Source organism: Ascaphus truei, chromosome 6 (assembly GCF_040206685.1).
Source record: "Ascaphus truei isolate aAscTru1 chromosome 6, aAscTru1.hap1, whole genome shotgun sequence".
In the NCBI taxonomy this organism is placed as follows: Eukaryota; Metazoa; Chordata; class Amphibia; order Anura; family Ascaphidae; genus Ascaphus; species Ascaphus truei.
Genome location: NC_134488.1, coordinates 72,263,023 through 72,278,950, shown reverse-complemented (window position 1 = coordinate 72,278,950; position 15,928 = coordinate 72,263,023). Strand labels below are relative to the sequence as shown.

The following is a 15,928-nucleotide window of genomic DNA, read 5'->3' as shown; positions in this document are numbered from 1 at the left end:
AAAGGCACCTTGTAGCCAATCCAAGTGAATGAGCTGTATGGCGTCAATCCAGCACTAGAACATCCTTTCTAAAGACGCACTGCTTTGTAATTTTGACCACTACTGTCCTCCATCCAAGAATGGTAGTAACTCAACTCTTGCAGTGTACCAGTGATACATAAATGACAGGGTTAGCCCAGGCATAATGCTGTTTAATAACGAAAAGAAAACAAAAACAGACCCCTACCTACAGCATAAATGTGGGTGTCTCACAAAATAATTTGAAGTCCAGGGAGCCCTGTGCAGTACTGATTCCTAAGGCAGAAAACAGCTCTGTGGTAGCAGATGATGGTTTTAATTAAGAGTTTCCACTGTGTAAGTATACCCTAGTGTTTCCACTGTCTTTTATATATGTATGCATTTTGCAGCAGGGTGCAGAAGGAGTTGTAATTACAGCATAGCTGCTGTACAGACGAGAGTAATGCTGCCACTTACAACATTCTTCCCATTCCTGGTTGTCCTCAGAAGCACAGCCAACTTCACATATAAAGGTGGGCTAGAGCTTCAAACTTTCATACAGGATCTCACAAATGGTCAGCCACCTTTCACCTAAACCTATAATGTATTTAAAAACAAATGTCATTTACTGTTCAAATAAATTTTCACTAATTACGTAGACAGCACAAACTGCTATGGGCACTAACAGAATGAAGGATTGCAGCCAGAGTAGGATATAAACAGTTATGTCCTATATAAAAGCAAACAAAATAACTATGCATTCTCCACAAAGCTCTGTTAGCACTTAAGTTAACACCTCGTTAAGTCACTAACAGGGATCTTCAAAGCTCACTAACGATGTATTATGTGCTGTCTTGCAGCTTAGACCGTTAATGTTAATGATATGCAAATGAAGTGTGGACCACCTAATTGGTATTATCCACAGCAGGCCGTTAAAGTTAACGCGGGCCTTAACGCTATGTTAGTTTCGGTCATGGCTCTACCTGGCTTCCAGAACCTAACTCCGGGTTATAGACATTTTCTTCCCGTTGTCCAGGGCTCTGAAGTGAGCCACTTTACAATATGGGAGCCAGAGTGAATACCATTTGACTTATAATCCCTTGGAAGCCATAGTGGCCATGAAGGCATGGGTAGCCAAGGGGTTACTACAAACACCCTAACTACTTAACGACCCTTTGTATGTCAGAGGTACAACCGCTATGGCATACAAGGAGTTAACTGCCCCCTCAGTCCCCTCCGGTGGCCTAAACTCCCTCCCGGAGGCACCTACCCCCCACCAAACCTAACCCCCTACCCCTTGCAAAGCATACACTGTTGAATCTGAAATAAAATTGTACATACATACAATTGTGAGCTTCCTTTTTTTGGTGTAATGCAGGGGTGCGCAAACTGTGTGCTGCGCCCCCCCTTACCTAAAATGTGGTGTCAAATGACGCGCAGGGTGACGGCGGCATGTGACACGCGTTGCCATGGCGACATGTCCCCGAAGACAAGGTAGGAGACACTGCAGAGGTGTCACACGATACCCCGGCACATAATTTAAATGCCATGGGAAAGAGCACGGGGCCTCTGCAACCGCCACACCCACCCAGAAAAATCTTGCGCCCCCTATCATGGGAGACCACGCCATTTACACCTTTTTATCCGGATCATACATTGAGCAAAACAAGTTAATGAAATAAATTGTAAATTTATTCACAGGAAAAGGCAAACACACAATGTTACACAAACTACATAAGAAAAGACACACTTACTTGGGAACTGGGGTAAAAAAACCTATACTTTCCTAGAAATGTTCTGGAACTGAAATCAGCCTGCAGTTCCACACGCCACCCCTCCCCTCTCTCCAGAGGTCTGGATTTTAACTTGGTGCTTAGAATCTTGGAGAACTCCAAATCTGATGGGTGCAGGGGTTTATAAAACCTCTGAGTTTCACTCACAGAACACTACCCTTATCAGAAGCGTGATAACATTCTCATCAGCCAATCAGAACAGGGCTCATCTGGCTGATGTCAGAGAAAGGGGCATGGCTATCTGCAGGGAAAGTTCCGCAGAGTCTGAAAGAACCCAAATGGCTGTTGTGGATTTTTCCTCTGACCCTCCTTGCTACCAAATGGCCCGACACCTCTTGACATCCTGGATTCCCTTTGAGGGCAGATGGCTAGGCAGACATCATGTATCCTATGCAAATGCTTAGGCTGACTGCATGGATTTTTGTACATACAGTATAACACCCTATGAACCATACTTGAATAAAGTATAAACCTTGGGGAACCTTATATATACGTGTGGGAAATTAGTTTTGGATATCCGGGCTCGAAAACCAGGAGTCTGGGGGACACGGTGCAGCCCCAATGTAATGTACCCCGCGAACCCACAAGTGGTGCCTGCACGCCGGGGTCAATCAGGGAACCACCAGTAGCTGGGCCCCCCGAACTCCTGCAAACAAAAGCAATACAATTTCACCCCAATATCTCACCTAAAACTTACACTCCCAAAATCTGGAGTTTCTACAACACAGGGACCCCCAAAAGCCCCTAAACAGGTCAGGTTTTTCTATACTTTACAGGAGACTTCCATAACCCACAAACCCAATACAGGTTCTGGGACACCTTGGCACTAACTGAGGTACCCCTATGTTGTCTAGGGATCCCCACAGCTACAGGAACACTTTTCATCCCTGTACCACTTTTACCTTTCTGGTCTGCACTGAAGCAGGGAACCAACCCATGAACCCCTATATAGGTTCTGGGTGAACTGGGCATTTACTGGGTATCCCCATCAACCTAGGGACCCCTTGGCTGGTTCAGGGACACCTCATATCCCTATGCCCCTTTTACCTTTCTGGTCTGTGCTGAAGCAAGGAATCACTAGGGGTGAGTCGCAAAAGCGTTTTCAAGGGGGAGATATTGCTGCGACATTTGCCTACATGTATCCACGAATTAGACCTGATTCCTGGGTACATTTTTAGGGGAACCAGCAACTCTGGACCCTTACTAGCTAGGCACATTCTGACAACACTTTCTCCACAAAACCCCCCTTGAAACTCATACCACAGCAATCTCTGCTTGCTGGCACTCCTGGAAAGGTAAAAACACACAAAATATTTTATTGCTGCACATTTTTTTTGTTTGTTCTTGTATAGCGCTGCTGGTTTTACGTAGCGCTTTACAGAGGCATTTTGCAGGCACAGGTCCCTGGCCCGTAGAATTTATAATCTATGTTTTTGGTGCCTGAGGCACATGGAGATAAAGTGACTTGCCCAAGGTCACAAGGAGCCGACACAGGAATTGAACCTCAGTGCCAGTCAGTGTCTTTACTCACTGAGCCACTACTTCTTACAAGGTTATGCATGTACAAACCCTGGGCTCAAGAGCTGACACCCTATAAACCCAACACACAGATCAGGGGTAACCAAACGGGCTGAAACCTTTATTTGATAGCCTGGCTACTCCCTACCATCACACCCCCACTTTGCGCACCCCTGGTCTAATGTACACAATTCACACTTTTTTGCAGTTGCACTTTCAGTCTATTTCACATGATCTTTTTCCTTTGTCATGCTTGGTACAGTACTGGTATCAAACTTCAAAATGTGATGTTTCCCCCCAAGCACTGTCATTATCCTTTTCAAATCCTTGCCATACTACAGGCGGTTGGATACCATATCCCTTCTAGGCAAAGATGTATGTGAATAGTTAATTTAGGGTTTGTTGCAGTCACATTATAGATTGGATGTACTTTGCTCTAAAATAAATGGCTCCTGGGTGTTATTTTCTGATATGATTTAATACCACTGTCTAGCTCCTTCTCACTTAATTGATAAGAAGTCCATTGAAGTTTATTTGTCATATTCCATAAGCTCCGAGATCGCCGATCCATGCCATCTGACACAGAAGCCACATTGACTTCTATGTCAGACCGCATGGAAAGGTAGTCTCGGAGATTAGAAAATCTTGCCATATGAGACTAATAAAATCATTGATGTGGGGTAATAATTAAGACTACATTCCAGTGACTGACACGCTCCCCAATGAGTTGATAAGACTACATCTGTGCCCAGTTCTAATATCTGTTATCTTTTTACTTTTTTCAGGTTCGGTTGTTTATCTGTACTCCGGTAAGTAAAAAAACGTTCAACTATTATCTTGGTGATTTCCTAGAGCAAAGTATATAACCCATTCATTGCTAGAGGGGCCTGCAACATGTGACTAAACACATTACATTTAATTATTATTCTCAAAGCAGTGATTAGAGGTATAGTATGGCATTTGGTAGTGTACAGTTCCTCTCCAGATACACTGTCATTTTATAGTCTAGTTATGCACAGTACAGGTTTAGCAGCAAATACATTATAGCTGACCTTATTGAATCATCAGACCTAATATTTATCACAGATTCTTGGCTCAGCTGCTGTCCCAACAAATTATTCTGTGATTCACTGCTCAAGACAGGAGCGTAGGGGAGGAAGTGTGGCGATCTGTTTTAAAACAACTTTGAAACGTAGGGCTCTTCTTGTGGGGCTAACTCAATCATTTGAGTTTATTGCTGCTCGGAGTGTTACAGGTGTGGAGTTTAGAGTCCTCATCTACCACCCCTGTGGAGATGTTAAGGTATTTCTGCAGTAAATTGCAGACCTCGCTGCTGGCCTAGTCTTGAAGCACCCCAGATGGCTTATCTTGAGGGATTTTAATACCTGGGTCGATGATAAACTATCTCAATTTGGTCAAGACCTCCTCAACACAATGCTCACACAACTTGTTTGCTACCCATAGAAGTGGACACACACTTGATCTTGTTTTCCAGACCGGTTTAGAAATCTCTGACCAAACAATAGACCCAGTTGTCTGGTGAGACAACCACTCCATTTTATTTTCAATCACAGCCCCCCTAACCCCTCCAAATAGACCCTTTCCCATGGAGGTGACCAGGTATGAGCCATTGAGGGGTTTGATTCCCCAGTGCCTGATGGCAAACCTGGAGTTTTCTAACATATTGAGTGCCTGGGTGGATCCCAGTGCTCTTGTTCATTTATACAATAGAGATTTGGGGGCTGCAGTGGATACTTTGCTCCTGTTTGCATATGACCCCTCACACCACCCCCACAGTTTTATTAGCGAATTGAAGAAGAAGGGTCACAAGCTTGAAAAGTGCTGGCAGAGGTCTTGCATGGTTGAGGACAAGCTGAAACTGATTGACCCCATCACAAAATACTAGTCCATAATTACTAGTAAGAAGTCAGAGTTCCTGTCACGTGAGATCATCTAAGCAGACCAGCTCAGCTCTTCCGCACCATGGACAGGCTCTGCAAACCAACATGTCTGCAGTTTGGTGAAGCCTTTTCACAGTCCCATTGTGATGACTTTGCTCTCTTCTTCTCTAATAAATTAACCACCATTCGGGCTGGGGTCCCAATTGTGCTATCTAATGAGTGTCAGGATTCCTGGCATGAAAATTCAGGTTTTCTGGCTTTATGAACTAACTTTGACCATCTGGATGTAGGAGACAATGTACAAACAATCCAGGGGTTGCATCCCACTACCTGTGTTTGGGACTCAGTCCCAACACGCCTTCTCTTAGGCTGTATTGATGAAATCGGCACAGTGTTTGCCCAAATAGTCCTGTGCTCTTTGCAGACAGGGATCTTTCCAGAACCACTGAAGGAAGCAGTCATCAGACCTCTTCTAACAAAAGCTTTCATTAGACCTGGATTACATGGCTAATTACAGGCCTGTAACAAAACGTCCTTTCCTGGGGAAGGTTATTGAGAAAGTGGTGGCAGCCTAACTTGAAACCTATCAACATGATATTTATGACCCATTCCAGTTAGGATTCAGAAGACGACATAGTACTGAAACAGCTCTGGTTCGTGTACTAAATGATGATGACGACGAGAAACAGAGGTGACCGTTCGATCTTATTACTCCTTGACCTCTCTGCAGCATTTGATACCATTGACCATGGGATCTTAATGGAGTACCTGAAGGATTTCTGTGGACTGGGTGGCACAGTTTTAAGCTAGCTCAGATCTTTTCTTACTGGCAGGTCATCTTCAGGAGTGTACTCCTCTGCACCCAAGCCCCTGTCATGTGGAGTGTCACATGGTTCTATCATATCTCCTATATTGTTTGGAGTGTACACGCTGCCACTAAGTGACATAATCAGATGACATGGCCTGGGTTATCATTGCTATGCAGATGATGATATTCAACTCTACTTGTCCTGTGCACCAGGTACTAAGGATCCATTATCAGTCTTCAATAGATGTTTATCTGAGCTTCTAGAGTGCATGAGTGCCAGTTGGTTGAGGTTGAATGCTGATAATACAGAAGTGTTCTTGGTGGATGCTCACCATCGGAAGACAACAAGACTGCAGCTAGGTCAACCCACCGTCCTTTAGCTTGAAGGTTCCCAATTGCTGTGAACTTTGTCTGTTTGCAAAATCTTGGTCTTGTCCTTGACTGTGATTTGACCCTTAAACAACAGGTGTCAGACGTGATCAAATCTTCATTCTTCCTCCGAAAGAACATAGCCAGGATTAAGCACTTCATCCCCTCAGAGGATCTTACTACACTTGTCCATGACTTTGTGCCCTCACACCTGGACTACTGCAATGCACTCTACCTGGGTCTTACAGAAAAAGAGCTGCATCGCCTGCAGCTGGTGAAGAATGCCGAGTCCAGGTTGTTAACTAACCAGACCAGTTCTTGCCACATGACATCCATTCTCTGCACTGGCTGCCTGTAAAATTGTGAATTTATTTCAAGATTGGCTTTTGATATTCAAAGCGTTACATGAGCAGGGTCCCAGCTATATGAGAGACCTTCTAGTTCCCTACACTCCCAGTCGCAAACTTCGATCTGCAGATAAAAGACTCCTTACAGTTCCCAGAATCTCCTTGACTTCCTTTGTGTCCCAAGCTTTTAGCCACGCTGCTCCCACTCATTACAACAGTCTGCCTCGTACAGTTCGAGAGGCTCCCTCTCTGGAAATCTGTAAAAACAGGCTCAAGACCGACCTGTTTACCCAGGAATTGATTTAATGAACCATAACCTGTCCGGCATTTAATAATTACAATACTGTCCCATCCCGTATTGTACCTTTCCATGTGTTTGGTCTCGTATATAACCTTAAATGTTTCATCTTTTTTTCTTTTTGTAATTGTGAAATGCTTTGAGTCCTATTGGGAGAATAGTGTTATATTATTATTATTAGCATTTGCAGTGCAAACTTCACCACATGCATTGCTACTAGTAAAAAGAATGACATTGTCCATATTGGTCAACAGGCTGCATTACACCTAAAGAATAGCATCTGATATTCTCAAAAGCACACGTACAACTATAGCAAAGAAACGTTGTTGTTAGTTTATTAACCCCTTCCCTGTCAGAGATGCTTTGCATCCATTCTTTGGCAGCAAATGACTTAAAAATTATTGCACTGCATCAAATCTGCCTTTGTAGAATTGTGCAAACTATGATTTTATTCATTTGCCGCTGAGAGCCACAGGGTTTGTGATGACCATTTCTATTTTTTCCATGTTGTACAGTTTTCTATATACTGTATCTATAATGACAACGTAGCCTTTTTTAGATGGTTCCACGTATAGTAAACATTTGGGATTATCTGATGGCGACGATGAACTCCTGCAATGCAAACGAGTGAACTTGATTTAACACTAAAAATGTATATCACAAATCAGTTTTTCACCCCAATTCATTCTTTTACAACTATATACCTCCCCCCCCCCATCCCCTCCCCCCCTCCCCTGATTCCTGCTGTTTCCTGGCACATCATGTCACCTTTCATCATCTTCTGGAAATCTGGGTTTTTCTGCAGTGCCTGCAAACCAACAGAACCCGGCCAGTGTGGTGGTTTCCGTCTCTAACATCAGCGCCCAAGCTGGGGCCAAGGCTCTTTTGGTGTGCCAGAGCTACCGCATGATGTGGACACAGGACAGCCTGATGGACAGGCAGCGCGTGGTGCACTGGGACCTATACAGTAGCCTAGGAGAGTACCGTGGGGCGCGACTCCTGGATATGTTCTCTGCTGGGGAGCAGCGCATCTACAGTGGCTACAACCAGGACCGGATACACGTTTCAGACTCTGCTTTCCATGATGGCAACTTCTCTCTGGTGATCAAAGGTATGTGTAGCACCATCCACAGTCCACGAGTGAGTATCACCACTGCCTTATTTAAGGGTATACACCTTGACTTTTGTTACTGAGAAAATATAGATTTTGCCACTGTTTTGCCCCAAGTGAAAGCTTCCCTTAGTCTTCTAATAACAGAAATTATTTTTAAATTGCGTGCAAAAAACTCTACCTCCTTATTTATTATTAATAGTCCGACTGGGTCCTACCTTTTTTTCCCCAATACTCTTCAATCAATGGAGTAACATTTGCTGATCTCTTCAGTAAAAGAGGGGAGAACATGTATGACACAATACAAGGACAACTACTTAATATAAATTGAAAATCAATATAGATGCTGGGTTAACAAAAAAAAAATTTGATCTTGTCCCCCCCCCAAAAGAAATACCAGTTGCGTTAACTATGAGAATATACAATTATTATTAGCTCTATATTCTGCAACCAAAAGTTGACTAGTTAACAGTTAAAGCTGGCTATGTTATAATGCAATATCCATTAGTATATTTTGAATCACTGTTGTAATAAAAATAATAGCATTATCGCCTGAGGGAGAGACAGAATTAATTACAAAAATGTTCCCCTTTTCTATGCAACATCCTAACATGATTATTATTTAAGGTGTTTTAATCACTGACCATGGACTGTATTCTTGCAATCTGCATCACCACTATTGTCACCTGGATGAGACAGTCCGAGTTCAACTGAACATCACCAAGTCAGGTGAGAAGAACAGACACTCTTCTTTATGGCATGACTCAACTGCATGGTGTAACAGGGAACGCTTGAATGAGTATCCTACTTTGTCTGGATAAGATAATGTTTGTCTGGAAAAGGGAGGTTAAGCCCTAAAAGAATAGGTTTTCACAGCAAGGCTAGGCTTGGTGCAAGAGCAATTCAGTTTAAGTCTAGCAAGAACTGCTGCAGGAAAATATTATGGTAAATTATCATATGTATTTGAGTACACAACATGAAAGGTGCTTCAGAGGAGCTTTGAGATACATTAGCAGAGAACTGTCAGTACAGAATTATAAAGGGGTCCTACAATGCAGGGTTGAGGTGCATTGGTACTGTATGAGTGGCATAAAGTGCTGCATTGCAGTGTTAATAACAGTACACAGTTATCCTATCATAACACTAATGGGGGCCTCGCACAAATATCTTGCAATGTAATGTTTGGTCTAGAAGACAAAAGAAGGAAAATTGACTTTTTGTGTGTAACAAGTAGTTGGCACTGGGATATAAAGTAGGTTCTCCTGATTCAAGACTATTGCTTTTATCTTTTACCTTTTAACTACTATTTTACACTGTTTAATATGGTACATGTGGAGTAGAGTATTTCCCTAAGTAAATATCTCTCAGTCTGTAAACATGTTATTGCAATAGTCAGTGGTCCTGTTTTCAGAACGGAAAGTAAAGAAGTACTGGGATGGAGAGAAGGTGGTCATCGTGGCTTTAGCTGGTTCCACAGTAGTGCTGCCCTGTGAGAACTGGAACCACATCTGGACTGACAGGCACCGTGAGGAGGACCAGCAGGTGGTGCACTGGGACCGCCAAGCCCCGGGGATTTCCCATGACAGAGCTGATCGCCTGATCGACCTGTATGCATCAGGGGAGCGCCGATCGTATGGCCCACTCTTCATCAGGAGGAAGATGAATGTGACCAATGAAGCATTCGCTGAGGGAGACTTTTCTCTTCTCATATCGGATCTGACACGAGGGGACGAGGGGACCTACTCATGTCACCTTCACCACCATTACTGTGGCCTCCATGAGCGCAGGATTTTTCACTTGACCATCTCAGATCCTCCTAAGCAAGAAGAACCTAGTAGCAAAACAAAGCTAGGTTCTGCCCCAGCTATAGGTATAGTACAACAATTGTGATGTGTACATACACTGCACTGTCATAACCTCTGCAACAAATGTACAGTATAACCTTCCACCCCAAGATGGGGACTTTGAGTTCACTCAAATATCATCCATAATTACAGTGTGAAGCAGTTATGGTGAAAACACAATATTTCCAATATAATAGCACTGCAACTATGCTGCCATCTTTAATTGCCCCACTTTCATTCAATGCTCACTTATGTATCTTCTATGGGAATTAAATATTTCAATGACACCTTTCATTTACTCACTATAAAAATGCCATCCTTCATTTTTTTAACTATGGTCCCCCAAATCACATTTTGTGTTTTGTAGTATCCTCGCTGAAGCCACCCACAATATGTTCTCTGATTGCAATCTTGTAACACTGTATTCCTTAAGATCTCCAATTTTGACCTAGTCAGAGAGTCTTCTATTCTTATGTCCTCAGATTCCAACATTGTCCCGGAAAACAAAGTCATCAATGTTATAATTCCAGAAAGTCGAATCCATTTCATCCAGCAGCTCGGATACATCCTGGCAACCCTGCTGCTGTTTACTCTGTTTCTCACAGCTGTGATCCTCATCACCCGCAAGCATCGGAAAAGAGGTAAGAAGGAGTCAGAACCTCTAATGACGTGGCACATAATGGAAAAGCAGCCAAAGCTGTCTGATTATATCCAGGTAAACTGAACATCCAGATTTGCGGGAGCTAGCACCAAACCACATATTACACGTCCTATACAATCATAAAGGACACAAAATAAGCAATAAAAGACACCTACATCATAAAGGATATTAGTAATTGACTGAACACCCCATACTGCAATAATGTAGTACTGTTGCCTTGATTATGGTCAAAGAGTTTAATTATGGATATTTAGCCTCTGTTAAAAAATAAAGCTTGGAATAATTTTATTTTTATTTTCACTCTAGACCTCTATTATATTCATGTTATGTTTTGGAATGTATTGCATAGACTTGCATGCAGTCAGATACTGTAATAACAAAGTATGCGTTGGATGAAACCAGCTTTTATGTGTATAAGGAGGGCAGTGCTAAAACAGTTTGCTTACAATGTATTTGAACTAATCAAGGTCTACTCTTTCCCCCTCAGGCTTAGCATATAACTTGAATAAATCTCAAGGGTAAGTGATTTCCTACAGTAAGAACTTGAACGCATTCAACCCTCATTTTCTCACTAATGCTGATGGAATAAGCAATAAGTAAGCATTGCTGGTATAGGCCATTGGGGACTCTGTAAAGGAAAATGTAGCACAACTAACATCAGCAGTCGTACAAAGAAAATATAAAGGGGAACAGATGCAGAACACTGTATAGTACACTGTATAGTATAGGTCAGTTTGGGGTCACTGGTGCAGATCTGCACAGTATCCCAAAGGGCAACATATGCAAATGTTCCTACATCCCACAATTGTATTTTACATTTTTACAAGGAAACTCTTGTATTAAAATCACCACAACTATAATCTCTTATGAATAAAATGTTGAAAGTCACCAATATACTCCCAGCTCATGTAAACGCTTCATCCCAGTTCAGCCTTCCAGAAATGGGGTAGCTTTAGTGAGGTCCCAAGACTCCCACCCTGTACAACTGAATCATGTTCAATCCCATATTGAGGGAGAAAGGCAGGTTTCATGGTGGAAAGTGATGTGCTTTTAGGTTATGGTAGAAAGTGGTTGGCTTTCGTTTCTTCTTTTCGTGTTGTTTTTGATGCACTGTTTTGTGGTTTTGCTTTCTCAGGAAAGAGGTGAACGTGAAGGAATTCTGCCTGAGGCCTCCTGATCTTGTGCAATACAGAAAGGAGGATCTCCAAATTGGTACATAATACACCGTAATGTAGTCAGACAAAGGCTTTATATATTGCACGAGTAGACAAAGTATAATCATAACAAATTAAGAAAAGGTATTACTGCTTTGGGAAACAATGTCCAACAAGTATTATAAATGTTGACTTTACGAAACAACCTCCTCAACCCTCTGGAGACCTGCAGATTCCGGAGAGATATAACCTCTTGTCTACACTTAGCAATGCCACTCTATCAGCTTTATTGTTAGTTTCATAATGTAAAATAGCTTTAATACCTTTTACACATTTCGGTCTAAAAGCCAAACTTTGTAACGTACAGTAACAAATACCGCTAAATATATGACACATCCTGCTTTGTTAGGCGTTCTTTTAGTTCAGGGAACTTACAGATATGCAGTAGCAGGCTTCATAGCATCTGGTGGTACATTATGGGGTAATATGTTGTGTTATTCTGCACCTATGAAACAGAAATTCAAAGTTGCAGGATGACAGGAATAGTGCCCAAATATGTCCAAACTGCGCTTTTTGTTACATCATATGCAGAGTAGAAAAACAAGCACTATGTTTCGGGGATACAACCTCCCTTCGTCAGGTTCATGAAGGGAAGTGGAACAGCCCCCTACCACTGAAAAATAGTGCTTGTTTATCTACTCTGCATATGATATAATAAACGGCACGGTTTGTGCATATTTGGGCTCCATTCCTGTCTTGCTGCTACTTTGAGTTTCGGTTTCACGAGTATTTGAAAGCTGCTGATTGCCGGACGCTGCGTTAAGTAGGGACTGCACGAGGAGTGAAAACAGAGTGCCTGACATACACATTCAGCAAGTAAGGAGACTGCTGGGTTATAAAAGGAATTATTATTCTGTACCTATACTGCAACTGAATCCCATGAAATATGTTGTGTTATCTGGGAGAACAACTCCACATGCTGAGGATATAAGACTATCACAATTCCAAAGTTGCAGTGATGACTGTTGACGTATAAAGCATTGTTTAGAAGATATCAGTGGTAGCCATTTTTCTGATTTATGAAATTATAAATTACTGTTTAGATTATTTCTTTAACAGAAAATTACTGGACAGTTTCACAACAATATAGGAGATCAGGTTGAAAAGGCAAAGAAAAGCTATTCAGGTTTTTATTTCTTGCTTATTTGGAAGTGGAAGTCCCATCTAAGCTATATTAAGGTATCTTCCTTCATCTCTAGCAGTGTATGGGAGGAGGAGTGCATACGGCATTGTGCTAAATATCATCTTAGGTCAGGCTAAGAATAGTGGTGAAGTTAACAAATTGCAATGTGTGTTACATATGGTTCTTATGATTCCTGTGCTATTCGTGTTAACCTTTAATATAAGAATGAAATAATGATTGGATACTTGGTTCTCTGCATTATTTGTGTGTTACTCTATAGTTGATAACCCTTTCCATCTGTTTCATAGCAATGGTGAAGCTGTAACATACTGTAACACTTCTCTCACCCATTACTTACCGGTGGTTACCGTTGTAATGACATATCACAGGTTAATTCTGCCACCGTAGTAGCACTCTGTGGGGGATAAAGAATAAGACAAGCAGTTAAAAATAGCCTGTAAATGGTATTTTATGGTTAAAAATATGTTGTAACAAATCTCATAAAAATATTTTTTCTACCCTAGATTATAAAAATAACATTTTGAAGGAGCGTGCTGCGATGGACAGGGCCTTCACACCAAAGAATATTGACTTAGACCTTGGTAAGAGAGGCCCTTGCGCTCAATTTCTCATACCACTAATTGGTGGGTTGGATCGGAGCTGCCTCGTATATCAGGGGACTTGCAGCTACGCCAACAAAGCAAAGACCCAGATGAGCAGAGATTTCAAAGACAAAAAATTGCAGAGAGCAAATGAAAGTTATAGTTAGTGGGGAGATTGTAAAAAACCCCAGTCTCCAAGTCTTCATTAGGAGAAGGGGAGGAATTTGGCTGGAGATGAGTTAAACTGCCTTTCTTGGAACAGGCATTGGGATCCGATAAAGGGATCCAAGCTTAAATTGGACCTTTGTGGTATTTTCAAAGGGAGCGTGTTGCTAGTTACACTGAGATGCATCAACTAAATCTGCAGTCTCTTAGTGCCACAGCTCAAGCGGTACACTGGTTCACTGGGCATTTGTTAGATAACAAGTTACTTGCCTGTATCGGGGCAGTTCCACTTACTTTAACCCCGCATTTAACAAATAAAATAATGTAACAATGTATTTGGCTTCCTTAAACACATGTAATCATCCTTTACCCCTTCACTGCCAGAGGAACCTACAGCGCAATGCTCAAGTATTCGTATTCTCATTTCTGAAAGAGGCATCAATCCCTTTGCTGCCAGAAAGGTCTGCAACGTTTTGTAGGCCTCTCTGGCAGCGAAAGGTTAAAGGTATTTCTATGAAAATAAGACTGACACTGACTATGTTGATGGTGTGTGTGAGGATCTTTACGTAACATAGCAGCACCTCTGCGTAATGTTTCCTCTTGTGGAGTAAAGGGCTGAACAGGAGCATGAAATTAGAACATTGACTTTCTATATGAGAAATGTGTGACAAAGGGGAACTGCAGTATGGCACAGAAACTCCAGTGGCACCAATGGGAGTTTCTGTGTGATCGTGCCTATTGGAGTCAATAGAAGTTCTGTGCCACAGTGCCCCTTTGTCTCACATGTCTAATTTAATTAATTAAATCATAATAAAAAACAAGTCTCAGAGTGAGCCTATAATATTGGAGATCCGGGACAAGCTGTAAATACCAGTTGCATGTGACATAAGGTCATCACTTTGCCATTATCCACCATCTACAGCCCAACAGGTTGCAGAGGTCAGACATTCAACTCAACCAATATCATTTTTCATTATTCGAACATGTGTGATATGCAAAGGCAAAGCTAATCTATTACTCGCTGGAGGGGTCTTCAACACATTGTACAATATCTATAACATAAATGTTAACGAGTAATTGTGGGGTGCTAGATTCTGCATGCACTAATTGTGTGTTCCCTCTCCTGGCAGAGCTTCGGAAGGAGTACTGCAAATGAGGAACCCTTTGTAGCTGCTGGCTGGCCCAGGAGCTGAGACTTGATAAGAAGAGGAATTTAATAGTTCCCCAGCATTTTCATTCAAGCTGTTGTTTTCACCGAAATGTCCTCCCTTTCCTGCTGCACCCATCTTGAGCATTTTGGAGCAACTGTTCCCAAATGTAACAACTCCTCTGCATCAAAAAGCACAGATTCAACTGATTACACCATTTCTTGGTAGAATTTGCACAGTGGGGCTACTTCCATCTTTCTCTATAATTGTTTTTTATACTCAATAGGGTGCAGGAGTTGGATTTCCAAAATCTAACCAACCGTCTGGGTAGCTTATTACCATGGTAATGGTCTTATGATGGCTTATTGCAGTAGCTGCTTTTAGAAGTGATGAAATATAAGTATATAGTAGGCATCATACATGTAACATTGTATATCTGGCTTCGTTTTGATTTAGGAGTTTGATTGTTGCTTTTCTTCCCTGTAAAAAAAATTCATTTGGTTCTGTCACTAATCTGTTAAATCAAAGATACCAATGTCTGGACATGCTTTAAAGTAGATATACAGTTTATGTTGTGTGTAATTCTTTGTGTGTGTAATTATCATCGCTTAACCCCTTTTGTTATTGTTATGTTGCGATTTCACAAGTCACTTGGAGTTGCTATGGTTCCTACGTAAGATACTTTACTTTGATGTTTAGTTATTACTACTTGGGCATCTTTGCCTTTCTTTGCAATGTTCTTCCTGCCACTACCAAGGGTAAAGACAGCATCGTGTGAAACACATGGTCAAACTTTTCAGGGAATATACATGTAAATGCAATATAATGACAAGCTCTTGCTTAAATATGCTGTTTTGGAAACCAAAGTGTACAAAAAAAGGATGACCACGTCTCCTCCATTGCCTTCAAGTGTTCAACGTCTCTGCATTAGGGGACCTCTCCCGGTTATAAATATCCTCTATTGCCTCAGGCCTACTTGTGGGTAGAGATACATTTTTATCCAGTGGTAGAAGTGTGATGGTATTAGGG

The 15,928-nt window shown here is 41.8% G+C and overlaps 1 protein-coding gene across 1 annotated transcript in view; it reads left to right on the top strand.

Moving 5' to 3' along the window:
• Nucleotides 1-15,469, top strand: part of MXRA8 (matrix remodeling associated 8) — a 28,321-nt gene extending 12,852 nt beyond the window's left edge. Inside the window, exons 2-10 of the mRNA XM_075604786.1 lie at nt 4,094-4,117; nt 7,837-8,142; nt 8,770-8,871; nt 9,554-10,012; nt 10,469-10,627; nt 11,135-11,165; nt 11,783-11,859; nt 13,509-13,586; nt 14,882-15,469. Coding sequence (XP_075460901.1) covers nt 4,094-4,117; nt 7,837-8,142; nt 8,770-8,871; nt 9,554-10,012; nt 10,469-10,627; nt 11,135-11,165; nt 11,783-11,859; nt 13,509-13,586; nt 14,882-14,907 — 1,262 coding nt within the window. The 3' untranslated portion in view covers nt 14,908-15,469. The remainder of the gene's footprint in view (nt 1-4,093; nt 4,118-7,836; nt 8,143-8,769; nt 8,872-9,553; nt 10,013-10,468; nt 10,628-11,134; nt 11,166-11,782; nt 11,860-13,508; nt 13,587-14,881) is intronic.
• The last annotated feature ends 459 nt before the right edge of the window (nt 15,470-15,928 follow it).